The sequence below is a fragment of the Protomyctophum bolini genome (assembly GCF_963924005.1).
Source record: "Protomyctophum bolini genome assembly, chromosome: 18".
Lineage (NCBI taxonomy): Eukaryota > Metazoa > Chordata > Actinopteri > Myctophiformes > Myctophidae > Protomyctophum > Protomyctophum bolini.
The window spans coordinates 30873564-30899050 of NC_137879.1; the positions used below are offsets into that span (position 1 = coordinate 30873564).

Below are 25487 nucleotides of genomic sequence, written 5' to 3' on the forward strand. Positions count from 1 at the left end.
CTTTCTCCTTTCTTGGCCTGCATTCAGGCGGTGTGACCTGTGGCCACATTGGGCTGTCATGGACTGAAGCCGCTATGACCCTAAAAGCCTGAGTTATACTTAGCTATAGCTGAGTGCAGGTGTCGCTCGCCGAAGAATTGCAGATCTACAAGCGTAACGCGACGCGTTGTGAGCATGTAGATCAGCTATTTTCGCTGTGCGACACCCGCGCAAGTAGGAATCAGGCTTAATGGGAGATCGTCCCAGGTTCCTCTTACAGAGGCCTACTAGTGGTCCCCTCAGATATGTCAGGAGCCTGATTTCTTGATCATACGTTTTTTTTTGTATTATTACTATTTGACGGCTTCAAGGCGGACTAAATCAAATTTTGAAATGTTCATGCTTTCCACGACACTGAAAATGTCAATGGTGTGCAAGTGAAGCCCTTGTTGATTTAGAGCCAAGCGTCATAAATCAACCTTTGGCGTGTGTGGGCTGTCATCTGCTAAACACCTCCTGTTGTATATATGCTGCCAGCCGCCGCCACAAGGTGGCAGCGGTGTCCATGTTCTCTTTGCTTCCAATGAGCCATTTCTGCCACTGTGAAAAGGGGCTGGAACTGAACGGAAGTACACAGATATTACGTGACTGTCTACTTTAGGAAGCTCGTGGGATTGGCTAACCCGTCTCCCCCTCTCTGTGTTTTGGTTGGACAGCGAGGACAGAGGGCTGGAGAGCAGAGAGAGGGGAGATGGAGGGGGGGGGGGAGAGGGAGAGAGGGAGAGAGAGAGAGAGAGAGAGAGAGAGAGAGAGAGAGAGAGGTGGCAGCACTCCTTGCCAGAGTTTAAAGGACCCTGGATGGGTTTATGCCATAAATCTCTCCCCACTCCATCCTGCAGTTCCCCATGAGTGCATATGGGAATTCAGGAATGTGACAGCTGACCTGTAGAGCCCATGTATTTTGATTCCGGCTACATAAATTAGAAAGAAGGAATGCAGGACAACGTTATGGATTATTGAGGGCCAGAATACAAGCATTACATGTGTCAACGATAGCGCCGTCACGCTGATATCTTGTCATGGGTCAATTTTGCACTGTTACAACGCCATTGTAAATTCTACATAATTTACAATGTGGCACGTCAACCTGCTATGTTTGAAATGTAGATCACCATAAAGCAGCGTAAAAGCCGTGAAACATCCAAACATTAGGATCAAGTTAAACAAATCGGAGTATAACGCCACGTCGCCAAAACAAAACCCCCCCCCCAAAAAAAGGAAAAGGAAAATAGCAGAGCTCGGTCGTATTTTGTCATTACACGCACGGGTGTCAGTGTAAAGCCATAATGTGCATTAGAAAAATGCAAGCTTCTCAGAAATGAAACGCCAGAGCGAAAACACAAGATGGATCTGGCCGCGTGCTTCCAGCCCATGTATCAGAGCGCTGAGCAGTACCAGCGAGCTCGCTCTGGAAGGCGAGTTCAGCATGGGTGCAAAGCCGCGGCGGCGAGAGGCGTGCTACGAGATTAATTCTCTTGAACTAATGGGATTCATATGAGTTGTGGGCTTCCTAATTTATTTACTTTGTCAGTTGGACGCATGTGCGTCCATAGTACACATCAGCCACAAACGTGTACGTACAGTACACACACACACACACACACACACACACACACACGCACGTGTGTGCACACACATGCACGCGTGCGCACGCACACGCACACACACACACACACACACACACACACACACACAGACACACAGCACTCACTCACTCACTCACTCGCGCGCATACAAACACACAAAACTCAGAGAAAAATAACACACAAATACAGTAAAAATGCCCCCACTTTACAGTAAGTGAGAGATCAATAATGATTGATGGAGGTCTTTTATACAATCGGCATGTTCTACTCAGTTCACAGCCATACGACACCACGCCTGTGGCTATCCCGTTCTGCACTTCAGCAGTCAATCACATCCCAGCTTTAAAAATAACAGTTTGTTAGCACCATTGATTTAACACTTAGAGCATGTCCTTATTACCTTGTAATTATGGTCAGTGTTGACATAACAGCACAGACAACCAGCCCTCCCCCAGTAGGAGAATTTATGGGCCCTGGTTTTATTACAGCCATTTCATGTGTCCGGGTCCCCAGTTAAGAGACGGACTTGAGCTCCAGCCAAGGGCCCGTATTTCACTGACGGAGGTCAGGGTTCTCAGGAATCCCCCCCCCCCCCCCCCCCGTAAAGCTGAGTATTAGTGGCCCTTCCATGTGCACCAGCAGGGAAACCCCCTCCCCGAGGGCTCATTAAAATAAACAGCCGATTATGGCCTATAATACTAATAATGCCACTCAACACCGTAAATGTGAAAACATTACGACGGGACGCGGGCGGAGTTGCAGTGTCATACTAAACCAAGCATTCAGGAGGACGTCCGGTGATCACCTCTAAATAATTTACGGCCCGCGGGCCTCTCTTTAAATCCTTTCAGAGATATAGCTACGACGGATTTACACCCAGTTGCGTGACGGTGTCGTCGTGCACTGTAGTGTAAACGGACGACCGTGCTGCTGCGATGCCTTGTGAGCTTGTAGATCAACCGTTTTCGGTGAGCGACACCTTGCTCAGCGAAGTATACCGAGCCCTTTAGAATACTCTGTCGCAGTCTGTCACTCTGTTATGACTCCGCCATACGGCTGCACAAAACAAGAGTAATCTGTGTCATTACGACGGTGAAGCGCTACAGCTACACGCAGCACGCCCAGGCTGGAGTTGGGTGCGCTTTTAAAGTCACCGGCGAGGCAGTTATCTGATCCTTACAGTTGAAAGGTAATATATAACAGGGCAGAGTCCTGGCTGTTTGGGCTGAATTTGTAGCCAACATCTCTCCACGGAGGCGAGTCTCCTTTGTTCCCTTAAGTATTGTGCCTCTATCGTGCTTATATATGACAAATGGTTCGGACGACTTTTCACCCTATCAAGCGGCACACACAGACGCAGAATGGTGGCGTCTCGTTAATTTGACATCCAAGAGCTCAATTAAAACTCTATCATGTGCAGAGAGCATATTTCACCTGTTCCTGTCGTACACTCGCATTTTGTACCATATCGGGGTGGTCGCTGATGGAGCCGATGGGGCAGATCTTTTTGGTTTATTCGTTTTCTTTGGTATGCACATTGTTGATGTGAATTATCCAGGGATTTTGTTTTATGTATATACAAAATTACATTTCAATCACTACTAAATAGTCAGTGCATGTACTTAACATTGAGGCTAAACATGAAACATATGCCAGGCTAGAATGAAAGGCACATATACACAGCAGACAGTGGAATCAGATGCCTTTTAGGGTATAGGGTTTTCTACATTAATTATGGATATCAGAATCTTTGAGAGAGAGGGAAAAAATCGGTTCGACCTTCCTGTTCTCCAAAATATCGGAATCGTTATCGGCCTTGAAAAATCCATTTCGGACAAACTCTAGACTGGATTCCTGGATTATATGTGCTGTAAATTATGATATCCTTTTGTCTTGTGGTGCTTGATTGTATGTTTATTTATTTATTCGTTATAATATTGTCATTTTTCTTTATCTGCCATTATGAGGCCAAATACTTGTGTCGTTGCCATTCTGAAAGTCTGTAAGATATTTGTTTAGCTACTAACCAAGCATTATGAGGGGGTTAAAATTCAGTGGCTCAAGTTCATGTTTATTTCAGAACCTGAATTGTTTCAACATTAACCATTCAGTCCTTTTGAGGATAAGAGTAGTCTGAAATGCCAATATGCGTACTTAACAATTACTCTTAACCATACAATCAATTTAAAAACAGAAAGGGGAATACACACATTACTTGAATTTATGGCCACTGCCCATCAAATACAACAGGGGATAATTCGATCGCAAACCGGCCAATGGCAACAAGTCCCACTTGCATAGCAAAAGTGCCCAAATTACAATGCATTGATTTCCAGTAGGGATGGCTCTTCAGCAGCAGATACTCTGCATGTAGCTGCCAGACGACCATAAAACACAGCGAAATAGATTGAGAGAGAAAAGAGCTGAGATGCAGGATGGCTTCACCTGCGGTGTATGTCAAACAGAAGAGGAGGGCCTCGCATGGCTGCTCCCTCAATTAACCCCTGTGATATAGGCTCAGTAATGAACAACGGCCCCATTACCCAGCGTCTGAGAGGCACTTGGCCCTAGTGGCAGGGGGGGAATAGACAATGCCACTGCCGTCGCTGCGCCGCTGCATTGGGGGGGCCATACTGCAGAAATGTAGATGTTGGGGGAACATCAGCGTGTTCTCCAAGTGATGTGAGCAAATGGCAATTATTGGAGGTAATGACCGCTGTCGTCGTTGTTTAACCTTTATTTTATCAGAGGCTAAATAACCCGGAACGTTTTCCCCGCGTTTTCTCTGTGCTTCGGCCACTCTTAACACAATTAATGTACTTATTTGGGGGAGGAGGTGCTGGGGAACTTACTTAAAAGATGGAGTGCCGTGAGTTTTGTACTTTTTCTGTTTTGTATGTGTCCATGGAGTTAATATTACTCTAATAGACCGCCAGGTGTGATTATAATAATCAAATGTCTTCCCTGTGTATTTTTGGTTTCTTCCTGAAAGCTGAAAGCCTTTGAGTCAAAAGGCCCAATTTAAAATACACCACTTAGGTGATGTCATAACCCTAACCCCTCCCCTAACCCCTCGCCAACAGCTGTGGGCGAGGATTAAGTTCAGGTGAGTGGTGCTAAGGTGAAAAGCAGGTACACTTAATGAAATGGACGGTGTGGCGACATAAAAACATAATTTTTATCACTTTCTGTACTGTCACGTTCCGTGACATGTTTTGTATTTTCATGTGTTTCTTGGTTTTTAGTTTGGTTTAGTGTTTTACTGTTCTGTTGTGCTCCTTTATTTTGTAGTATTTTGTGTCCTGGTTTCTTTTGTGGTTACTGTTACCTGTCTCGTCTCACCTGTGATTATTAGTTTGCTCCACCTGTGTCCTGTTAGTCACTTAGCAAATCCCTGTCTTGATTTTGAGTTATGTTCACCTGTGTCCTGTTTTCCTTGTGTGTATTTATACACCCCTGAGTTCCTTGTCAGTTCATTGTTGGTTGTCAAGTGTGATGTTGCTTGTTCCTGGATTTTGGTGAGTAAAACCTCCTGCATTTAGACTTCTTTGCCTCTGCGCTTCCCTGTCCTGCATTTGGGTCCTACCTTCTTGATTCACATCGTGACACTTATGTACACTTAAAAAAAAAACGTCCTCATGGTATAATCATACATAGTACCTGATGATCATGTTTTAAGGGGGAAAAAAATCACGGCACTCCATCTTTGAAAAAAAATAGGGCGTGGGGGAGTTGACATAAATTGCCCATCATTGGTGTGTGGGTGGTGTCCCGAGGGTGGCATGATGTACGAGCAGAACTGCCACTCGACAGGAATTTCTATGTGGCTGACCTTGCTGAGGATGTAGACGAGCTCCCCTCGGTGGAAGGACAGTTCGTCTGGCTCGTCGCCCTCACAGTCCCACAAGCCCTGGTAGTAGTTGGCGTAATCCGACGACGAGGCTGAGAGTGAAATACAGAGTGTGCCATGAAGAAAACAACACAACCTCCTCCTCCTCCTCCCCGCCCGATCATAATAATAATAATAATAATAGCTTGAATTTATATAGCGCCTTTCATGAACCCAAGGACGCTTTACAAAATGCACCAACAACAATCAACAACTATATGCCATAAGCCTGAGAGAATAAGTGTCTTTTCAAGGCAGCCTTAGAAGAGTCCAGTGTTCCACAGGGTGGGGGGCTGCCACACTGAGCGCTCTGTCCTCGAAGTGTACTTAGGAGTGGGCAGGGTTTAGTAATTTCCCCAAATTGGTGCACCTGGGGTGGGCCTATATAGAGCGTTGCAGTCCCTCCCCCTTTCAGAACAACGAGTGGCCCAGGAAATGAATTTAAAGACCTTTTAAGCGTCGTACGAAGCCAACTCTTGTCATGACAAATCATGACAAGTTAACACACACAATATTTTGGACCAAACAAATAATTACAAAGAAGAAAAACAACAAAAAAAGTGTTGTAACCTGCCGTTTCTTTCTACTTTCTAATTCTTTGTTTGGTCCAAAATATTGTGTGTGTTGTCATGATTTGTCACGACAAGAGTTGGCTTCGTACGACGCTTAAAAGGTCTTTAAATTAATAATTTAAGAAATGCCTATGGTCAAAATGCATTGCGATTCATTTCCTGGGCCACTCGTTGTTCTGAAAGGGGGAGGGACTGCGACGCTCTATAGGGTCTGCCAAAATCTCCGGGAGGGGGCGTTAAGATATGTGTCACGTGGTAGCGGCCGCCATGTTGGCAGGCATTTCTGCTTTGTTTACATTCAGCGACCATCCGTGTGCGTTCTAATTTTTAAACACCAGAGGGAGTTCAACGAGCTCGTTCCTGGTGACAACACAGTGAGCCAACACCAGGATGGAAAGAAAAAACGTCGGCCTCGACATACCTTACAAGGACGAGCATTAAATGTAGTCGCATTAGTGGTGATAGAAGATCGAATCCTCTGTTCAGTCAGTGTGTTCATAGGGGTCGAGACCGTCAATATCCTTGATTTTGTTCAGGTAACGCTCCTTTTCCTCAAAGTTAAGCTTGTCCTTGTAAGCAAGGTATGTAGAGGCCGACGTTTTTTCTTTCCATCCTGGTGTTGGCTCACTGTGTTGTCGCCAGGAACGAGCTCGTTGAACTCCCTCTGGTGTTTTAAAATTAGAACGCACACGGATGATCGCTGAATGTAAACAAAGCAGAAATGCCTGCCAACATGGCGGCCGCTACCACGTGACACATATGTTAACGCCCCCTCCGGGAGATTTTGGCAGACCCTATCGGCAGCTGAATGCTCAGGGAGCTAACATTTGTGTGGGAAGAGGCAGCAGGTTCTCTGTTCCATGATGTTCCATCATATTGGAACATCATTTGTTTTCTACTTCATGGAATTTCTTAGATTTTTATTTTATATCTTCATGAAATTACTGAAAAGTAATATTAATAGCCTACTTAAAAACAAAATGTAGAGAACAAAAGAATAAAGGGTCCGTCGTCGTCGCCCCCCCTCCAAACCCACCACACACGCACACACACACACACACACACACACACACACACGTATACCCACTTACACGGTAGCTTAAGAATTGGAACGTTTTTCCATTTAATTTAGTGCACTTGTTGGGAGGAAAACAGTTGCTGAGGAAGAACAATGATAGTGACTGTAGAATTGCGGAGTGACCCTCTGACCTGATTTGGAGCTCTTCTCGCGGCTCTCCTCCCCCACATCTGGAAAGTCGTCATCCTCTGAAGACAAACAAATAAACATTACTATACAGTAGCCTATACTTGTGAGGACTTCAACATTTTGTACGGCAATTTGACAAGCTTATGGAGCTTAACTCCGGCCTAAAGCCTGAGTTATACGCCGGTGTTGCAATGTTGTAGATCAGCGACGACACCGTCTCACAACTAAATATAGAAACCAGGTACTCCAACTTTAACCCACATAAACGAAACGGCTAAATGCCTAATCAATCATAATCCTATAACCCCAACCTCAATAATACCTAAAAAGCATTCTCTTGCAAGAAAATTGTCCTCACATTGTGTATTTCACAAATAGTAATAAACGCACGCACGCACGAAGGCACGCACGCACACACACACACACACACACCAAAGTCAAGAGTGACGGTCAGAAGAGAGTTGGTTCAGTTCGGTTCTGATTCTGAACCATGAGGTGACCATTCTGGGGACCCATCTGCAAAAAAAAAAGGAAAAACAGCACCCTCTGCTGTTTGTTTCATTTGCCTCTGGGGGAAGGCCCAAGCCCCCCGTGCAGCTCTCCAACGTTGAAGCACTGGGCCCTAGTGGTAAGAGGTAGGACTGCAGGCGGACCCGTAGAGTTATGACTAAGAAACTAGGACTAGGAAACCGTGCAGCTGGGGTTTAACATTGAGCGCCCGTTTGCACTTCCGCATTTTGGACACGCGGAAGTAGACCGTTCTTCCGGGTGATTCAAAACACCACTGAGCAACTTCCACTGAAATGAATAGCGGGGGTGCGGGGCTGCTGCTCCGGTTCAGTCTCTATCCTTTTAATACTCTATGGGCAGGCCTCAATAGAATGTGTATAACAGGATGTTGGCCCGTTTGGCCCGCCCTCAGCCCTCCACTTCCTGTGGTGTGCTCGTGTTTTCATTCCCACTAACAACAATGTATATACATGTTCTGAATGGACCTGCTGACAGATTCAGTAGCGCAGCACTGAGTCTGTTCTTGAGAGATTATGAGGTGACAGACTTACATTTTGTAAAGGGAATGTCCCAAAGTAGTGTTTACAGTTTTGAGTATGACAAAGATCATTTCATTTGTGCAGTGAAGGTCCAAGGCTGAGAGAGAGTGCTCCCTGCAGTGTTTAGGCCTGCTGGAGGTAGACATTGCAGTAATTGATACATTTACTTATAAGTCACCACCATGTTGGCTTGTGGTGGACATTTTGGTCAATATTTCGTCTTTTTGCCACGGACATACGAAATGAATGGACAATAATATTACCAGAAACACATAAATAGATGGCCCTGAATGACCATACCAGGTGTAACTCTGAGGAATGGAACCAAATGGACTACTTCCGGGTCCATTTGGTTCCATTTGAACACTCTCAGAGTTTGCAAATGAAACATTTGAGAACCACCATGTCCTAATGTGCCATAGTGTCCTAATAAATAATTGTCACGCTTATTCTGAAGAAGACCTGGAGACTGACATCCAGTAATTGCTGGGTCATAAAATAAGAACATTATAATGGTGTGTAAAAAAGAAAATCTAAAATGTGTCCGTGTGTACGGACATGTTGGTGACCACTTATAAGTGTTCTTAGGGGTTTTTAGGGCTGGTGGAGGACGTAGATGTCATTGATTGTGTGGGCGTGGTACCTGGCGGTCGGCGAGGTGACACCGTGATATCCCTGCTCTCTCTCTCTCTCTCTCTCTCTCTCTCTCTCATCTCCCGCCACGACCATCCTTTACACACTGTCAGCCTGAGAGCCACACCAGCACCAGCCCAGCAACCCTATCCTATCCTATCCTATCCTATCCACCCTCCACTCCACAGCAACCTGCCTCTCTGCTTCCAGGAACCACGCAGCCCGGAAGCACACATGAACGGCCGGGGCACACTCACATTCACTTCCACACACAAGGACATGAAATGTGCGCTGTGCACACATGCACATATTTTACACGTGGACACTAATCTGGATGTGTATGCTTGCAAGCCTCTCTCTTCTCTCTCTCTCCATCTCTCTCCCGCATGCGCACGCACGTGCACACACGCATGCGCACACGCACACACACACACACACACACACACACACACACGCACACGCACACGCACACGCACACGCACACACACACACACCACCAAGCGTGTATCGAACACAATTATTCAGAGACATTTAAAATGCGAGGAAGAGAATTATAAATCCATTCATTATTCATAAACATGACTTTTGTTGTACGTTGCCATTCAGGTTTCAAGTTCCGGGTTAAGAAAAAAATGATATGGTGCATATACAGTATAAAGATACAGTAATCGTGTTTGTTTTAGCAGTGTTCAAGTGCTGTAGAGAAGTGCATCCTTCAGAGGAGAGGCCACTGGTATGGGCCACCGGTTTCTATATCAGTGTGATTTAATTTTCCACTCTATAAAATCAGTCAGCAGAACCAGTGTCACTACAAGCGCCCTTCTGTATTCTCTCTCTACGAGGCAGCCTCTTCAGCAACATGGACGCAGCGCAGCGCCTGGAAAACCACCATCTTGGTAGCGCGTACGCAACATAATATTTGACAAAGAGACCAGTACAAATTTGCCATGTTACGAACGAAGACAAAATGCACAAATGACCATAAGCTATGCTATGCTATATGTATTTCTGAATCGCATACAGTAACGATATGATGTTTTGCATGTACTGTACTACAGTACAGTATCTTTTTTTACTTTGGTCACACCTCCCTTGATCAACCCTATCTATGTAAATGACCCTCAGGGATCTATACTATAGCCCCCCCCTACTTTGAAATATCTACAACTTAAGCTACAACGCAGCACGTTTGTGAGTTTGCAGGACTGCTATTTTTCCACAGACTGTTCCCACCACTAGGGTCACTATCATTCACGTGGTACATTTCTAATTTCCTGCCATTTCTTCTCTTCCATCCTGAAAGCAACTGTAAAAAAAAAGCCTGACCATCAAGCAGTGTTCACTCACTGTCCTGTAGAGAAGTGGTAAGTGACCATAGAACGAGGCAGAGTGATTGATAAGTGAAGGGGGTGAGAAAGTGAACGAAAGAGCCTGTCATTTGATATGCCATCTGTGGTCAGGGTCTGTACCCCTTCCCAGATGGCTTTGTACGCCGGCGTGACAGTCCCAAGACTGATCTCCCTCTCGCCAACGATTTCGGCAAAGGTAATGCATCCACTGGACGAAACCGAATCTTGATGTATCTTTTTTAATAGAAAGGGTGATGGACGATGGCTGTGAAAGGATCGGATCGCCCCTTTTGTCCTTCCTCGGGCCCTGTAGCCACCTGACACGTGGAACTGTACTCGCTTTCCATAGGGGGTTGGGGCGGATTTGGATAAAGACTATTCTCTCTGTATGTTTTTGCGATTATCCTTCCTCAAGACTCCAGCATCGGTGAAACCGTTGCAAGCAGGAATAGGATCTGGACCAAATTTCTTACCTCCAGAGATTAGATTTTCACTTCCTGGAACTACTATGTTGTTGCTAGGCAATAGTAAAACTCTGCTTACTGGCTGGAATTGTATTTGTTGCCTGGCAACATTAGCTAATTGAACGTTCCATCAGCGCGCGCTCAGAAACGACTGGGATCTTTGCTGATTTCAACAACATAACTCTTTCCAGACAGATGCCTCTGTCTACAGTAATGATGGAGGTTAGGAAACTAGGGGAGCGAGGCGGGCGGATCTCTCTAGTCTTCGCACGCCGAAACTTCCCCTCTGAGCCTTTCTGCGGTGCTGGAAACGCCGTCCTCAGCCCCTTGACATGCTTATTAGTGTTGCATGATTTATAATGAGAGATCACTGAGGGAGTTGCAGTGATGGGGAGGCACGCACCTGGCAACAGGAACAGCACAGCCACGGAAGGTTATCACAGCCATCTACTGGGTGTTACTGGAATTCCTGAGGGCATAGGAGTGTGTGCGTGTGCGTGTGTGCGTGCGTGTGTGTGTGTGTGTGTGTGTGTGTGTGTGCGTGCGCGTACATGCGTGCGCGCGCATTTGCTCATGTAATCATCTTTTCAATGTGTGCATAATCAAGTACGTGTCTGTGTGTCTCTGTACAGTAAATGGAGAATCCTGATCCATTGCTATACTCTCACGAAATGAACTGGGGACTCATAGTAAACGAGGCAACCATGTCCTCATTATATTATACCTGGCAGGACCTCATAGATGTCGTCCTCGTCCTCTTCATCACCCATCCCCCTCTCCTCCTCCTCCTCCTCCTCCTCCGGTCCTCGGCGGGGTCCCGGGGCCGGGAGGTGTCCAAGGCCGGGCCGAGGCTGCTGACGGGGAGGAGGGCTGGTGAACTCCTCAATGTCATCGTAGGTCTCCTCTTCCTCCTCCCCCCGCTCCTCCGCCCCCTCCTCCTCCTCTTCCTCCTCGTCCTCGTCGTCGTAAGGGATGAAGCTGGAGCTGAGATCTGTGTTCCGAGGAGAGACACGGAGGGAGAGCGATCAGTGTGATCAGCGGAGTTACACACGCCAGAGATGGGAGACACGGCTCCGCGTTGAAAGAACCAGTGGTGGAGAGAAATACTCAAAAGTAAAAGTTTCAATACTGCAATGTAGAACTATATTATAGTACCGGACTTTTACTTGTGACAGATTATAGTTAAAGTAAAAGTCAGGTAATCAAAACTTACTTGAGTAAAAGTACTATATTGGTATAAACATTTACTCAAATTGCAAAAGTAACAGTATATTCATTATGCAGAATGGAAAAGTTTTCAAATGTATACAAATCTTTTGAAAATAGCCGATCTAGAAGTGGTTAATGTATGTTTTTTTTAAATAATAATCCAAATCTACAAAGTAAAAAGTAACTAAAGTTGTCAAATAATTGTAGTGGCGTATTCAATATTTGAATCCGAGATGTAGTGTACAGTACAAGTAAAAGTATTACCTTAAGTAGGCTACAAATACCTCAGAATTGTACAGTATAGTTGAGTAAATGTACTTAGTTACTTTCCACCACTGCACACTAGAGATGGAAGACACGGCTCGGCATTAAAAGAACAAACACATGAATGAAAGAGAGACACGTCCAAAGGGTTTGGGTGGTGAAAATTGTCCCTCATATACACTGGGATGAATTGGCTTTAGTTCAGCTGCAAATTCAGTAGCACCCGTTATGCTTGTTCAAACGGACGTGTAGGAGCGGTTGGTACACTCTTAATTCACTCCACACAAATCGATTCGATTAGCAGATCTACAAGGTCACAAAGCGTTGCGTGTTGTGAGCTTGTAGATCGGCTATTTTTGAACGTTCCCCCCCAGAATTGGGATGCCCAAAGTGGCATTCGATGTTTTAAGCATATTTCGATAATCGGCATAATATCGTTAATCGCAATTATGTCATGTATTACTTACGGCTAGTGAGGGTTCAGATCCAGCTCTCTAGACCTAGTGTCACACATCATGTCCTCTTATGCTTCGATCTGTCATGTTTCTCTTGTGATTGTCATTAATTTACCACTTATGCCCTATTTTACACTAACTCTGTCATACAATGGTATCATATGGCGAGAATAGCCGATTTATACTGTGCACTGGGCAATACAATAAGTATTGCCTATATTGAGACAGAATGTCACAAGAGATTAGAAATCATGCTATACACGGAAAAGGAGGTTAACCGTCAGCGGAGTGTGGATTCAGGTGCAAAAGTAGTCACATAATGATGACCTAATGCTGCAATCTGTAACTTTTATGTCCTACCGGGATTCTAACTCGGGTCTCCCTTATGAGAGACCAGCTTTGTATTGCTCCTCCTCGGGCAATCTCCACGAGGGCAAGGCACGGTAGAGTACAGTAGATAAGTAGATTTCTCACTAACAGTATGATCTTCTTCAGGCATGGCTACTTGTCACCCGTTATACCTACTGAGACCAGATGTCTTCTAAATCCTGACGACGTTCTGAAAGATCTATGTTGTTCCAGGGACGCGACAGAAGCATAGATACGAGTTAAAATGATTTGCATGATTTTTCAACAATAGCAGATCTACGAGCCGCGCTACGAGCTTGTAGCTGCTATTTCTCAACAGCTAAAGTGGTTTAAAGCTAAAGAGACGCACATGCGTTCCGGGTCTGAAAAGAGAAAGGAGACCACATTGAACCCCTGCAGATATACGCTGTTCATATTGCACTAACACACTGTACAGATTGGTTCAAATAACCTCGTATTCATTCAAATGAGTTCCAGATTGCAGCTTTATAACGTGAACGCTTCGGGGCTGCGTTTTCCTTTGGTGGTGGAGAACGTGGGCCTGCGTCGGGTACAGCTGAGACAAATGGCGCGGGGGTGTCCGTTACTTCCCGCAAGTCAGTGGGCTGGTCCGAGCCCGTTTTAGAGCAGCCGCCGTTGCGACTGCTCGCTCAAGATGGAGGGCCAGTCTGATTGCAGGCGACTGGCCCACTGCAACACAGGGTATCAGGTCCCCTCAACGTACACCATCGGCCGGGGCAGAAATCGATGTCGCTGGAGGATAACCAGAACGTCTACCAATCAATTTCCCGTAAAGCTGGAATTCGGTAGGGTGGCGGGGTGGGGGGGGGGAGGGGGGGATGTGGAGGCGGGCGGAGGATAGGAGTCTGAGGTTCGTCACGACGCGGTCGCTTCCGTGACGTGTAGAATGAGGAGGTTCGAGAACTGTGTGTGATTGGCTGAGCCGCCTGATGATGGATAAAGTGTTTTTGAACCTTTTTTTTATTTATAATTTTTTTTGCTCGATTCGCAGATGAAAAAAAATTCAGTCTGTCATTTCCTGACCTTTACTGCCCCCTCAATGCATATACAAGCAAACTTGGCTTGACAACTGTGGAAAAATGAGGCTGGGGAACTATGAGAACAACATTGTCTTCCTGTAACTTCATTTTCTGAACGGCTCATGCGTCTTATAAAAACTAGGACATGCAAGCTTACCTTTCAGGACAAAATTGATCTGGTCCACCCATTCTCTGGCCTCCCGAGGACTGCTGGCAGTGAACTGGTGGGACAAAGTGACAATAATACCACGATTATCATATGACATCTCAGGCTTGGTTTGCATGGGAACAAAAAGATCTCAATCTTAACTCTTTGTGTCGCAAACCCTTAAGTTCTTCATGGGGAACTCGGAACTAGAAGAAAGAAAATGAGGAATCGTTTCCCATCTAAAAGCCATCAGATTTCAGGCAAAGGTTTTTTATTTCATAAATCTGGATTAAGTCATAGATTGAGTCATAATGTCACAATTTATCTAATATAGTATATTTAAATTGTTACCTTTTTATGGGTTTTATTGATGTGATTGACCTTTTTAATAATGTGATCAATGTACTTAAATTTTTGTTATACCGATAAAGGAAAACTGAGGAAAAATGTACATCTACATTTTCTGTAGATGTATTAATTTGTGACCAAGGTCAAATAACTTTCTGTGTACCTTTCTCGTGTATATAATGTTGTTGGTATCATTTGTCAGCAGATGCCTGAAGTAGGTCTTGGTCGAAACATTGTGTGATTAAACCCTTTCTTTATTGAGATAGCGAAGACAGAGTTTTTGCTTTTTTTATTCTTTGATCTTTAAATATATAGCAGCCTGAAACTCAATCGATTGTTATTGAACCACAGAGTGGCTATCTAATTCAGGGAATATATTATATACGGTGTATATGAAGAAAAGCAAATGATATTAAGGTTGTAATTCTACCCACCTGGAAGGTACGCCGACCAGGTGCACTCAACTCAAAACAGGCATTCTTTTTGGAGTCTTTCCGTAGGTTGGTTACCAGTTCAACACTGTAGCCATTGATATAGAAAGAGCCCTTCTGCTGCCTGTCTGAACAAAACCGGTGAATAGGAAGGACATTACTTTATGTTTCAGTTTTAAAGGTTTCAAATGTTTCTATAAGTATTTGAGGCCAACCTTTTTCACTCCCAAAGTAGTAGAAGATAGTGTTGTTGAGGACACACCACCTCTTTTGCCACTCCATGCTAAAGAAGCTGTGGTCTGGATGAGAGAATTGCAATGGGACACTTGCACTGTTAGCATTAGCATGAACGCACAAACAAAATGCATATTTTAAATGTTGTACATTGTATTATTATTTAATTTTTCAAGCTTAATTTTAGTATACTTACTGTGTTGTGGGGTTCAACAGGTAGTGCAAACTATACTCTTCAATTTAAACTACATAAACTTCACTATCTGACTGCGGTATTCATGTGTACCACTGACTGTACCTCGTCGTTTCTTCTCCAAGTAGCCTTGCTTCAAGATGTTGTTGAGGTCCTGGGCTGCTACCGCGGCAACTTCCCCGAAGACTGTGGACAGACACAATGGACATTGTTGACTGCCTGTGTTCACAATGAACTCTTTATTGAATGCTACATAATGTGTTCTTAATTCTTGAATTAAGGCCCCATTGCAACACCCACACACACACACACACACACACACACACACACACACACACACGCGCGCACACACACACACACACACACACACACACACGTGCACAGTGAAATTTGTTAATTTAACTCTGAGGAATGGGTCGATTTTTGCACCCTCAGAGTTAGATTAACACTGGATCTTACAATGGATACACACACCATAAACATGCAGCCTCCTAAGAATTGGATCAAATACACCCCCCCCCCCCCCCCCCAAGGCTTTAGGAAAGTGGGATCAATACATTTACAGTGCTGTGCTGAGCACTGCAGTCCATACATCTGCTCACAGTGCACTTTAATGGGAATGATTTGCCCGTGGGAATTTTCAACAAGCCTGCATCTGCAGACAGAGATGCACATTTATCGGCACGCGCACTACAATCGCAACGAATTGAAATGTCCATCGGGAGACCAGCACAGCAGTACGCCGCACTAAATATTTCACTCCTCTCCTCTTCGACACAAGATCTCTGGCTAGCGCCCTCTTCATGAAGGATAACTGGAGATCTCACTTCCTAACCGTGGGCCATTAGTGGGGAAATAGCAAAACTGACCCAGGGTCAGCTTCAAGGGCCATCTGCCGCCCTTCGCCTCATAAGGAGTACCTGGCTTTGGCGTGTGTCGAAAACAAAGCTCAACTTCCTCCGCGTTCATTAGTCATCAGGCATTAGCCTTAAATGGAGAAAAGGCAGCGAGGGAGCAGGTGCCGCCTTTTTAGTCTGGAGTACATGGACCATTTAAAGTCCATTTACACTGGTCAGTGTGACACCTCACCCAGGGCACTGATGACAAGGCAGAGGGCCTGGAATCCATCGCCCCTTCCAGACGGCACCGCTTAACTGCTGGGTAAACCAAACATGTCATACCGTAACCGGGTGCTCTTTTTTAAACACGGGGAATCCCCCCAGTGTTAGACAAATAGCCATAGCAGAATAGCAAGAATGAGCAAGGTGAAAGCGCAGCTGGGTCGAACGCCCACTGAACTTGTTGTGACGTTACAGTGTCAAGCGCCTTGTTTTGCGCCAAGGGCATTTCCTATGGATAGGACCCGTGAAATGCTCCTCTGAAAAGAAAAGGAGAAAAAAAAGAAATGCCTCATGTGGCGGACAGAAATGAAACTTATGACAGCTACTTCCTTGTTTTGGCTGGAACAGCATTCCAGAGATGAATGCACGGGGGGTCAACACCTATCCAGTGTGTGATCCGGTAACCCCGCGGTGCTTTCAGCTCGCTGGGGGCCTGACGGATGAGCGGGTCATTGAAGAGCACAGCCCCGGACACCTCGCCGATTCCAACGCACTCACATATCACCGGCCTCGCCTTTGTGGATGGACTGACTGGCGGTGACACTATAAATACGGAGGTGCTGAGGACTGTTTTGTCAAAGGAGAGCCTGATTCGGTACATCATAACAAACGGCGGTCATTAGGCTCCCCCACCTCATCCATCCGCCGGCAGTCCGTTCATTTTTCCTGGGCCTGCTTCCCTGTTGCGGGGCGCTCATCTAATCCCCCCCCATCCGTCTGCCTCTCTCGCTCTTCATTTATCTCAGAGGTCGAGACCGGTTAATAGTTGAGGAGTTGCAAAATCAACATGGGATCACTCTGATCTGCTTGGGTCAATAAACATTACACATTTGTGCCTTTGCATCACCTTAGCACTCATGGAGGACATGGCTCCACCCGATTAGCTCTCTCTCTCTCTCTCCATTTAATTCTGAAATAAAATAAATATGAAACCTTGGGTTGGAGGAAAATGGGGATTTCACATTTGACCTGATTTCACCGGCATAATGGAGAGTCTGCTTTATACTTAGCTGCACGCCGAAAATAGTCGATCTACAAGCTCACATCGTATAAATGAGGCTTTATGCTAGTGGGGGATGTGCGTATACTTGGCAACCCTTCCACGGGGCAGCAGTACAAACCTAAAAGCTGTGCACGATCGGTTAATTCTCACACAAGTCGCTATTGATCCCGCCCACCACCATGCAAAAACACATTCCGATTGGTCCAGACTCCAGAGTGAGCAATGCCTGCTTTAATCAAATTACACGCTAACACCACTTTGGGACCAAAGTCATTTTAAGTGGATATTCAGAAGTAATATTATTTGTGAAACATGTATAATGTAGGGTGTTAAAAACCCAACAAGCATCAAACAGTGCTTGAATTGTGTTTAAATGATTTCCTGCGTGAGATGCAGGCACACACACAGAGAGAGAGACACATTAATGCATCTGATTAGGTCCTCATCAGAATCACAGACACACGGCACTCTTTCATACAAATCATAAATTGCATTATCAATTATTCAGGGCAATGCGATGACTTCATTTTCATCCTTTTTGTGTTTTAATTACTGCCATCCAACAGCTTGGGTATATTGACATTAATTTGATGGCAATTTATTGATATTCCCGCATAATCTATTTAGCTTTTAGCCAAGTGCAATTACAAACGGATAGACGGAATGTAATGTTACACTCACGCAGCAATGTTTAGTCAATCAAGGTGCAGAGAACCTGCTAGGGGCATGATTGTAACCGTACACAATGGCACTGAAGAACAAAAGATTTGAACAACCCCTATTTCAGAAATGGAGAAAATAATCAATAAGAAATTGACAGTTTAACTGATTCTGAAGGAGCAACATATTTCCCCATGTCAGCAAGCCCGACCTGTGCGGCACTTTACTGTGCCATGTTTGTTGCCTTGCTGAACTTGTTTTAGACTCGGGGGACGCAAAACACAACAATGCATCTGAGAGCTGGCAGCGGTTGGCGACGGCTGCCATCTCTCATTTGGTTATTCACACTCTCTCAGCATGGTGTTATGAGCTCAGCAGTTGATCCAGCAAGAAAAGGGCTGATTTATGTTAGCATGACCAGAGGGAGTTAATGTATTCTCTCATTAAAATCCACTTTAGTTAGGCTGAAAGTCAATCAGAGGCCGGGGCAGAGAGTGAATCAAAATGAAGGGAAATGGTTGGGTGGGAGGACTAATGTGCTACATTATATCTGACTGTGGTCATAATGCAACGAAGATGCTATATAGGAACACACTAAATGGCTCAAAAAGTGAGGTTGATGATGATGCTGCAGAAGGAGACGCCATGGCAACAACAACAGATTAAAGGACAGCGGGTTTGCGGTCCGGTCGCCATGGTAGTGTTTCTGCTTTACGGAGACGAGGCATGCAGGAGTGGACACTTGCGCTGGCTGGCGGGATCCAGCCGGAAAGCAGAGGGCTTGAACCAGAGCTGAAATAAATGGAGGCAGACTTTTTTTGCCAGTTCAATTAAGAGCTCCCATGGAAAATGACATACTGTTATTGAAATAAGTCATTTGCCTATAACAATTGAAAGAGGTTGAGTGCATTTATTCTCTCTAATGTGCACTGGAACCCCCTTTTGGTGTTAGCATTATGTTGTGCTTTAGCTATTGAAAAATAGCAGATCTACAAGCTCATAGGGCGGCACCGAGTGTCGCGCTACGAGCTTGTAGATCTGCTATTTTTGAAAAATCGTGAAAATGTGGCGTAAATCTTTGAATATATACTCTTTCAGAGTGAACGTTTTTAACTCAAATCTTTGCTTCTGGGGGGTCCCTGGAACAACATATTTCCAGATGGGGGTCGGCGACCAAATACAGATAATTTTTGGGGTCTTTGACATGAAATATCGAGAACCACTGATATAGAAACATGAGGTTTTTCAGAAAAATGTCCTGATTTAGAAGACATTTTTTAAATTTCGTCCTCAGGTCTGAATGGGTTAACATCGGTCTGGCCCATGTGGAACGGATCAAAAGCATCCCCTCACAGCTCAGGTGAGGAGTGGGACGACAGGACCAGTGACCTGCGCTTTCTCTCTCTACTGTTTAAGTCCTTGGAACACAGGGCGGAGGAGGAGGAGGAGGAGGAGGAGGAGGAGGAGGAGGCGGCGGCTTCGGCGATATGCCTCTCGATGCGAGGAGGTATATTGCATTGAATGCAGCATCAGGGGGGCAGGACCTGACCTCCGCCTGAACTCTGCTGATGAGGTGAAACAGAAGGCAGAGAGGCTCCCCCCGGCCCTGGGGGAGAGTGGGAGGGGGGGGGGATACGGGGAAGGAATGCTGCTGATTCTGGAGACAGAGGAGAGGCGAGCGGCACCGCAGTCCTCTCCAGATACTGTCCTTGATTAGGAAAAAGGACCCACTCAGTGCACCTTCACCCACCCAGCGCTCAATCTGCACGCAGGGCCGAGGCTAAATTGATACATTTTTCCTCATTACAGCAGGAGGGCCTTTTGGCTGTGTGTCCCTCCAGCGAGCCCAGCCATCAGAGGAGGGAGGAGAGAGACCGAGAGCCACTGAGGTTAAGGACTAAATGTCTTCCCTGCCCCTCCACTCCATCCCCCCTGATTTGATTAGGACTTCAGTCATCGATACATAAACTGCGTATAGAAGCTCTGTAATGCATGTGTTTGAGTAAAAAAAAAAGAAAAAAGAAAAGAAAGAAAGGCATACAGCACATTATGGCAGCATGCATGATGCGTGTGTGGCATCCATTAACATTTAATGGGTTATGGAATCTTTTTTTTTCCCCTTCTTCTTTTTTGGGGGGGGGGGGGGGGATGTCGATGAGGTTTCAAAACAAGGCTGAGTGCCTCGCAGAGGGGACAATTTAACTTATATAAACAGACAAATATGAAGAATTCTCTCAGAGGCATGCGCAGCCTTTGGAATACTTTGTGACGATGGCAACGTTGACGCCAATTAATTCGTCAAAGAAATGTAGTTGTATTTTGCACAGTTGTGTCGTGTTCCCAGGATGGTTCCCAGTGTTGGTCAGAGGGGCATGCAGGGAGGAGGGCAAGCAATGTTTTCATTGCTGCTATATATATACCAGTGTTGTTTTTGGCAGCAAATTTAGATTTTAGTTTTAGTCAGGTCTCTTCAATAGTTTTCATTTAGTCAAGTTTTAGTCACCTGGAATGTTTTAGTGTTTTAGTCGACTAAATATCACAAGATTTTAGTCGACAGTTGATTTAGTCGACTAAAATGTATTTTGGCGGGCCTTGATGCTGCCGTAATGGCTGTTTTTACACTTGCTGAAATAGCCGATCTACAAGCTCACAACGCGTCGCGATCGACTATTTTCAGCATGCAACCAAGTGTAAAATGACTTATGTGCCTTCCTAACATTTTAGTCGTTTTTATTTGTTGACGAAATTGTCAGTATATTTAGTCTTATAGTTTTAGTCATCATAGCGTAATTTTCATTTAGTTGCCATTTAGTTTTCGTCAGTGGAAAAAGGTATAGTCGACGAACATTTTTCGTCTTAGTTTTAGTCGACGAAATCAACACTGAAGCTGTGTTTTCATTGCTGCTGCGCGAAAATATAATGTCAAGTCATCCTGGCAATTGAGTTCCTATATATACGTTCCAACATCATCTAGGCCGATCGCTGCACAGAGACTAAAGGGGCTAAATTTACTGTGTGACATCGGTTTCCCCCTGGGCAGCCATAAGCAGTGTCTACAGCGACCCTGGATTTCCCTTTTGTAGATTTACTACCACTATTCAAATGCTTAACTGCAGATACAATGATCCTCTAATCGCAGGGGACGGTTTTCAGCTGCTTCACTGACACGGACGGGGGAAAGGAAAAGTAGGAATATAAATACCAACAATGGAGGAGTGCGGCCGGGCCAGTGATAAAAAAAAACGTGATATCAAGCAGTCAACGAGAGGGCCTTGGGGGGGGGGGGGGGGGGGGGCTCACTGTGAAGAAAATCAACACTAAACCTCGAAACGTACAGTTACTGCAAGTTTAGATGCTCTTAACATAGCCACTAAAACACCCTAAATATAATTTGAGCAATAATGGTAAGTAAATACGTTCAGCGCCAGCCTGTTATTGCAATTCTAAATCATTGCTCGTGTGTATTGCCTATTTATAAAACCACAGGTATTTGGAAAAGACGTCCGTTGTTATGGATTGTGCCAATAGACAACAATATGATTCTATTTCTCTAAAATAAAGGGACTTACTGACATCAATCTCTTGATAGCCCCAGTGGCAACAGGTGCTATGGAAAATCAGATACCATGCAGCGCAAAGTCTTTTGTTTTTGTGGTGGCTCAGGCTTGGTCACAAACAAATAAAGATGTGCAACAATAGAGATTTTTCACAAATGCTTCCATGCAGGAAAAAGTAAATTATAATTCAAAGCAACTGATAATTATTGTTCGTAAAGCTATCAACTAATGACATTATTTACTTATTTCTTCTCAAATGTGTTACAATTATATACTAAATGACTTTGGAATTATTGTTATTGATAATTAAATGTATAAATCACTAAATATGACTATTGGGGTTTTTTTTATCAAACACTCACCAATCTAGAATAATGTTGTGATATATTTTATCAAATAGAATAATATTTGTAATAATAATAAATCAGTGATAATTTCTACAGCATTACAAAGCCTACAGTTAGAGTGGTTTAACAAATGTGTACATTTAGTCCACATTTTCAGGCCAAACTTTTGTAATTACAACGAAAATTGATCATTCATAATAATAAACAACTAAAAGTTTTTTTTTTTAAATGTTGCATTAATTAGCAGTAATTAAGAATGTCGAAAAACAAACAAAAATTGGAGTTGGATGTGTGCCATTTCACTATATTATAAAATAACAAGTTATTGTCAGCACACCAAAGAGGTTATCTGAATTGTACAAAACTAATAACTAATACAATAATTTACTGATCTATGAAAAAATAAATAAATTCATCACTGAATTGAATAAATTGCAAACCAATAAGAGTTACATAGAGTGCTTTTTTGTATTTCGTTAATTTCACATTTACTGTAACCGGTAATACGTGTAGCAGTTTTGAAATAACTGTGTATATTATATTTGTCATTAATTACTCTTACTGCAAAAAGCAATCAATAATACAAATCAAACGTTTACTAAATTACCTTGACCAAACAAATTTACAATTGTATTTGTATTTGTTTATTCTTCTAAAATTGAGTGCAATAAATCTTGATGTGCGCGACAATGATGATGCTTATTAAAATGTATTTTTCTCTTGAGCATTTTGCACTTTCACTCAAGGAGAGGATGAAGCACCACACCACTGGACATAAAACATAAAGAGTCGTTCTGTTGTACAAAGTTGTATAGCAGATCTATAAGCTCACGGTGTGTCGCATCAACGCCGTGTTGTGAGCTTACAGATCAGCTATTTTTGACACTTGACAACACGTCATGCATACAGTAAATCAGGCTTAACGTTACAGACACTAATGTATTCTATACACAGACATCTACACATCAATGAACATAAAGTTACAGACACTAATGTGTTCTATACAGACATCTGAACATAAAGTTACAGACACAATGGGTTTCTCCACCACCGTTTCCCATGTGTGGGTCGTCGCGAACCCGAGCAAACATCCCTTTATTTTTCATTTCCTATACTCTTCGTTTTCTATTATTGTTTTCTCAAAGGATTTTCAAAAATCTCCATGAATTAAAAACAATTTCAAGCATTTTTTTTGAAAAGAATTTAATTAAAATGTATAATTCCTTAAATAAACGGGGGGCGACACCAAATGTGTCTTTTGGGTCTAGAGCTAAAAAGTTTGGGAACCACTGTTCCACTTCCACACCATGAGCATAAAGTTACAATCCATGCACGGTTGTGTTCTGCACACAGGCTGCCGTCCACACACACACACACACACACACACACACACACACACACACACACACACACACATACAATGTGTTCCACAGACATCGTCCACACACAGCTCTTTTCCATACAAAGTGATTCCCATTTCCTTGAGATAAGCTAACTTACAACACAGGTCACCATAAATCATTGGTAATAATTTCCATTGTAGATAAGCAATCCTTTCAACAGTACACAGGCACACAGCCACTCTGTCCCACTTGGCACACACTCGCACACACACACACACACACACACACACACACACACACACACGCACGCGCACACACACACTCGAACACAGGGTGCTGTTTTTTTTACAGCAGAACGGGGATCCCACCGAAAAGAAGGATGCATCCTCAACATCCTCGAATAACTCCACAAGGGCATGTTAATGAGCTTAAAGTGCTACATTACAGCAACAATTAAACCCAGGCGTCCCAGAGGTATTGGGAGCCGTCCTGTCACTGTCTGTGTACAGGCCAACACATCTCTCCCATCTCCATTTATTTCCCTAAGAAATCAGCGGGGCCACCTGGGCCTGGCATCGAAACTTCATTCATCTCCAGAAATGGATTCCAGTGGAGAGCAAAATCAAATTCTCATTTGCAAGGCAAGAGGGGGAGAGAGAGAGGGAGAGAGAGAGAGAGAGAGAGGGAGAGAGTGAGAGGGAGAGAGAGAGAGAGAGTGAGAGAGAGAGAGAGAGGAGAGAGGAGAGACAGAGGAGAGAGACAGAGAGAGAAAGAGAGAGGGAGACAGAGAGAGAGGGAGAGGGAGAAAGGGGGTGGGTGTGTGTGTGTGAATGCAGGAGGTACCTGGGAACGCTAACCTCTGGGTGAACTCGCCGCATCTGATAGTTTTGCTATTTGTCTGTGACATTGACAGCTCTGGGGGAGATTAGGACCCACCCTGGCCCAGCGCTGCACTCTGCATGCAGCCTATGTGTGCTGCGTTACAGATGGACTACTGCACGTTTCCCCCCTCTTTGCCTGAGCCTCCCCTACTCTCACCCCCCCCCCCCCCCCCCCAACCCCTATATGTTTCAACACGTGGCTCTCGCCCCAGAGGCAAAGAGAGGGATGTAATTATATATGCAATGCAAATGATAAAACAAAAGCGAAATGAGGTTGGGGTCCGTATCAGAGGGCTTACGCCAGGAGGATGCAGGGTAGACGATGTGGCACGGCCTGTGGTGTGTGTGTGTGTGTGTGTGTGTGTGTGGGGGGACGGGGGGGACGTCGCAGAGCAGAGTGATGGATGCCCTTCGGTTAAATACGTCCAAATCCCCCCTTCAAGCCGCCCTCTCTTTGCCGGGCAGTGTGAGTGAGTGTGTGAGAGAGAGTGTACAAGATTAATAGTGTAAACAGCGGAGAAGGAGAGAGAGCGCGGAGGGAGGGAGGGAGGGAGAGAGGGAGGGAGAAAGAGGGAGGGAGGGAGAGAGGGAGAGAGGGAGAGAGGGAGGGAGGGAGAGAGAGAGAGAGAGAGAGGGAGGGAGGGAGAAAAGACTATCAGCATCTGCAGGAGCACAGTAGCCCTGGGGGAATAGTGTGAACTTTTGAACCCTGATGGCAAGCAGTCGCAGCGATGCACAGAGCCTGCTCCTGCCTCGTAATGTGTGTGTCTCCGCAAACGCACAGAGGCAGAGAGAGGGAGGCAGGGGAGGGAGAGTGAAGGAGAACGAGGAAGAGCGGGGAGGAGAGGGGGGGGGGGTGTCATTAACATATTCCACGCTTCCTCGCCAAACGAGCCCCGCCGCCGCTATCAAAATGTCACGAAATCCATACGCCAATGCGTGTGCAGAGCAACAAAAAAAAAGAGAAAAAGAATCTTCGGGCAGAGCATGGTGATGGATGGATACAGTATAGAGATGGCTATCTCCAAGTCCAAAGAAACTTTGTGATTGATTGGGCCCCGCTGCGACAGCTTGGGTCAATCATTCAGACCGCTCT

At 44.8% G+C, this 25487-nt stretch overlaps 1 protein-coding gene across 1 annotated transcript in view; it reads right to left on the reverse strand.

The window, feature by feature from the left end:
* Positions 1-25487, reverse strand: part of skap1 (src kinase associated phosphoprotein 1) — a 46388-nt gene that overhangs the window by 7960 nt on the left and 12941 nt on the right. The window contains exons 6-12 of the mRNA XM_080788488.1: positions 15585-15665; positions 15268-15351; positions 15056-15180; positions 14283-14346; positions 11513-11779; positions 7296-7352; positions 5458-5567 (exon numbers count right to left, since the gene is read on the reverse strand). Of these exons, the coding sequence (XP_080644614.1) occupies positions 5458-5567; positions 7296-7352; positions 11513-11779; positions 14283-14346; positions 15056-15180; positions 15268-15351; positions 15585-15665 (788 nt within the window). The remainder of the gene's footprint in view (positions 1-5457; positions 5568-7295; positions 7353-11512; positions 11780-14282; positions 14347-15055; positions 15181-15267; positions 15352-15584; positions 15666-25487) is intronic.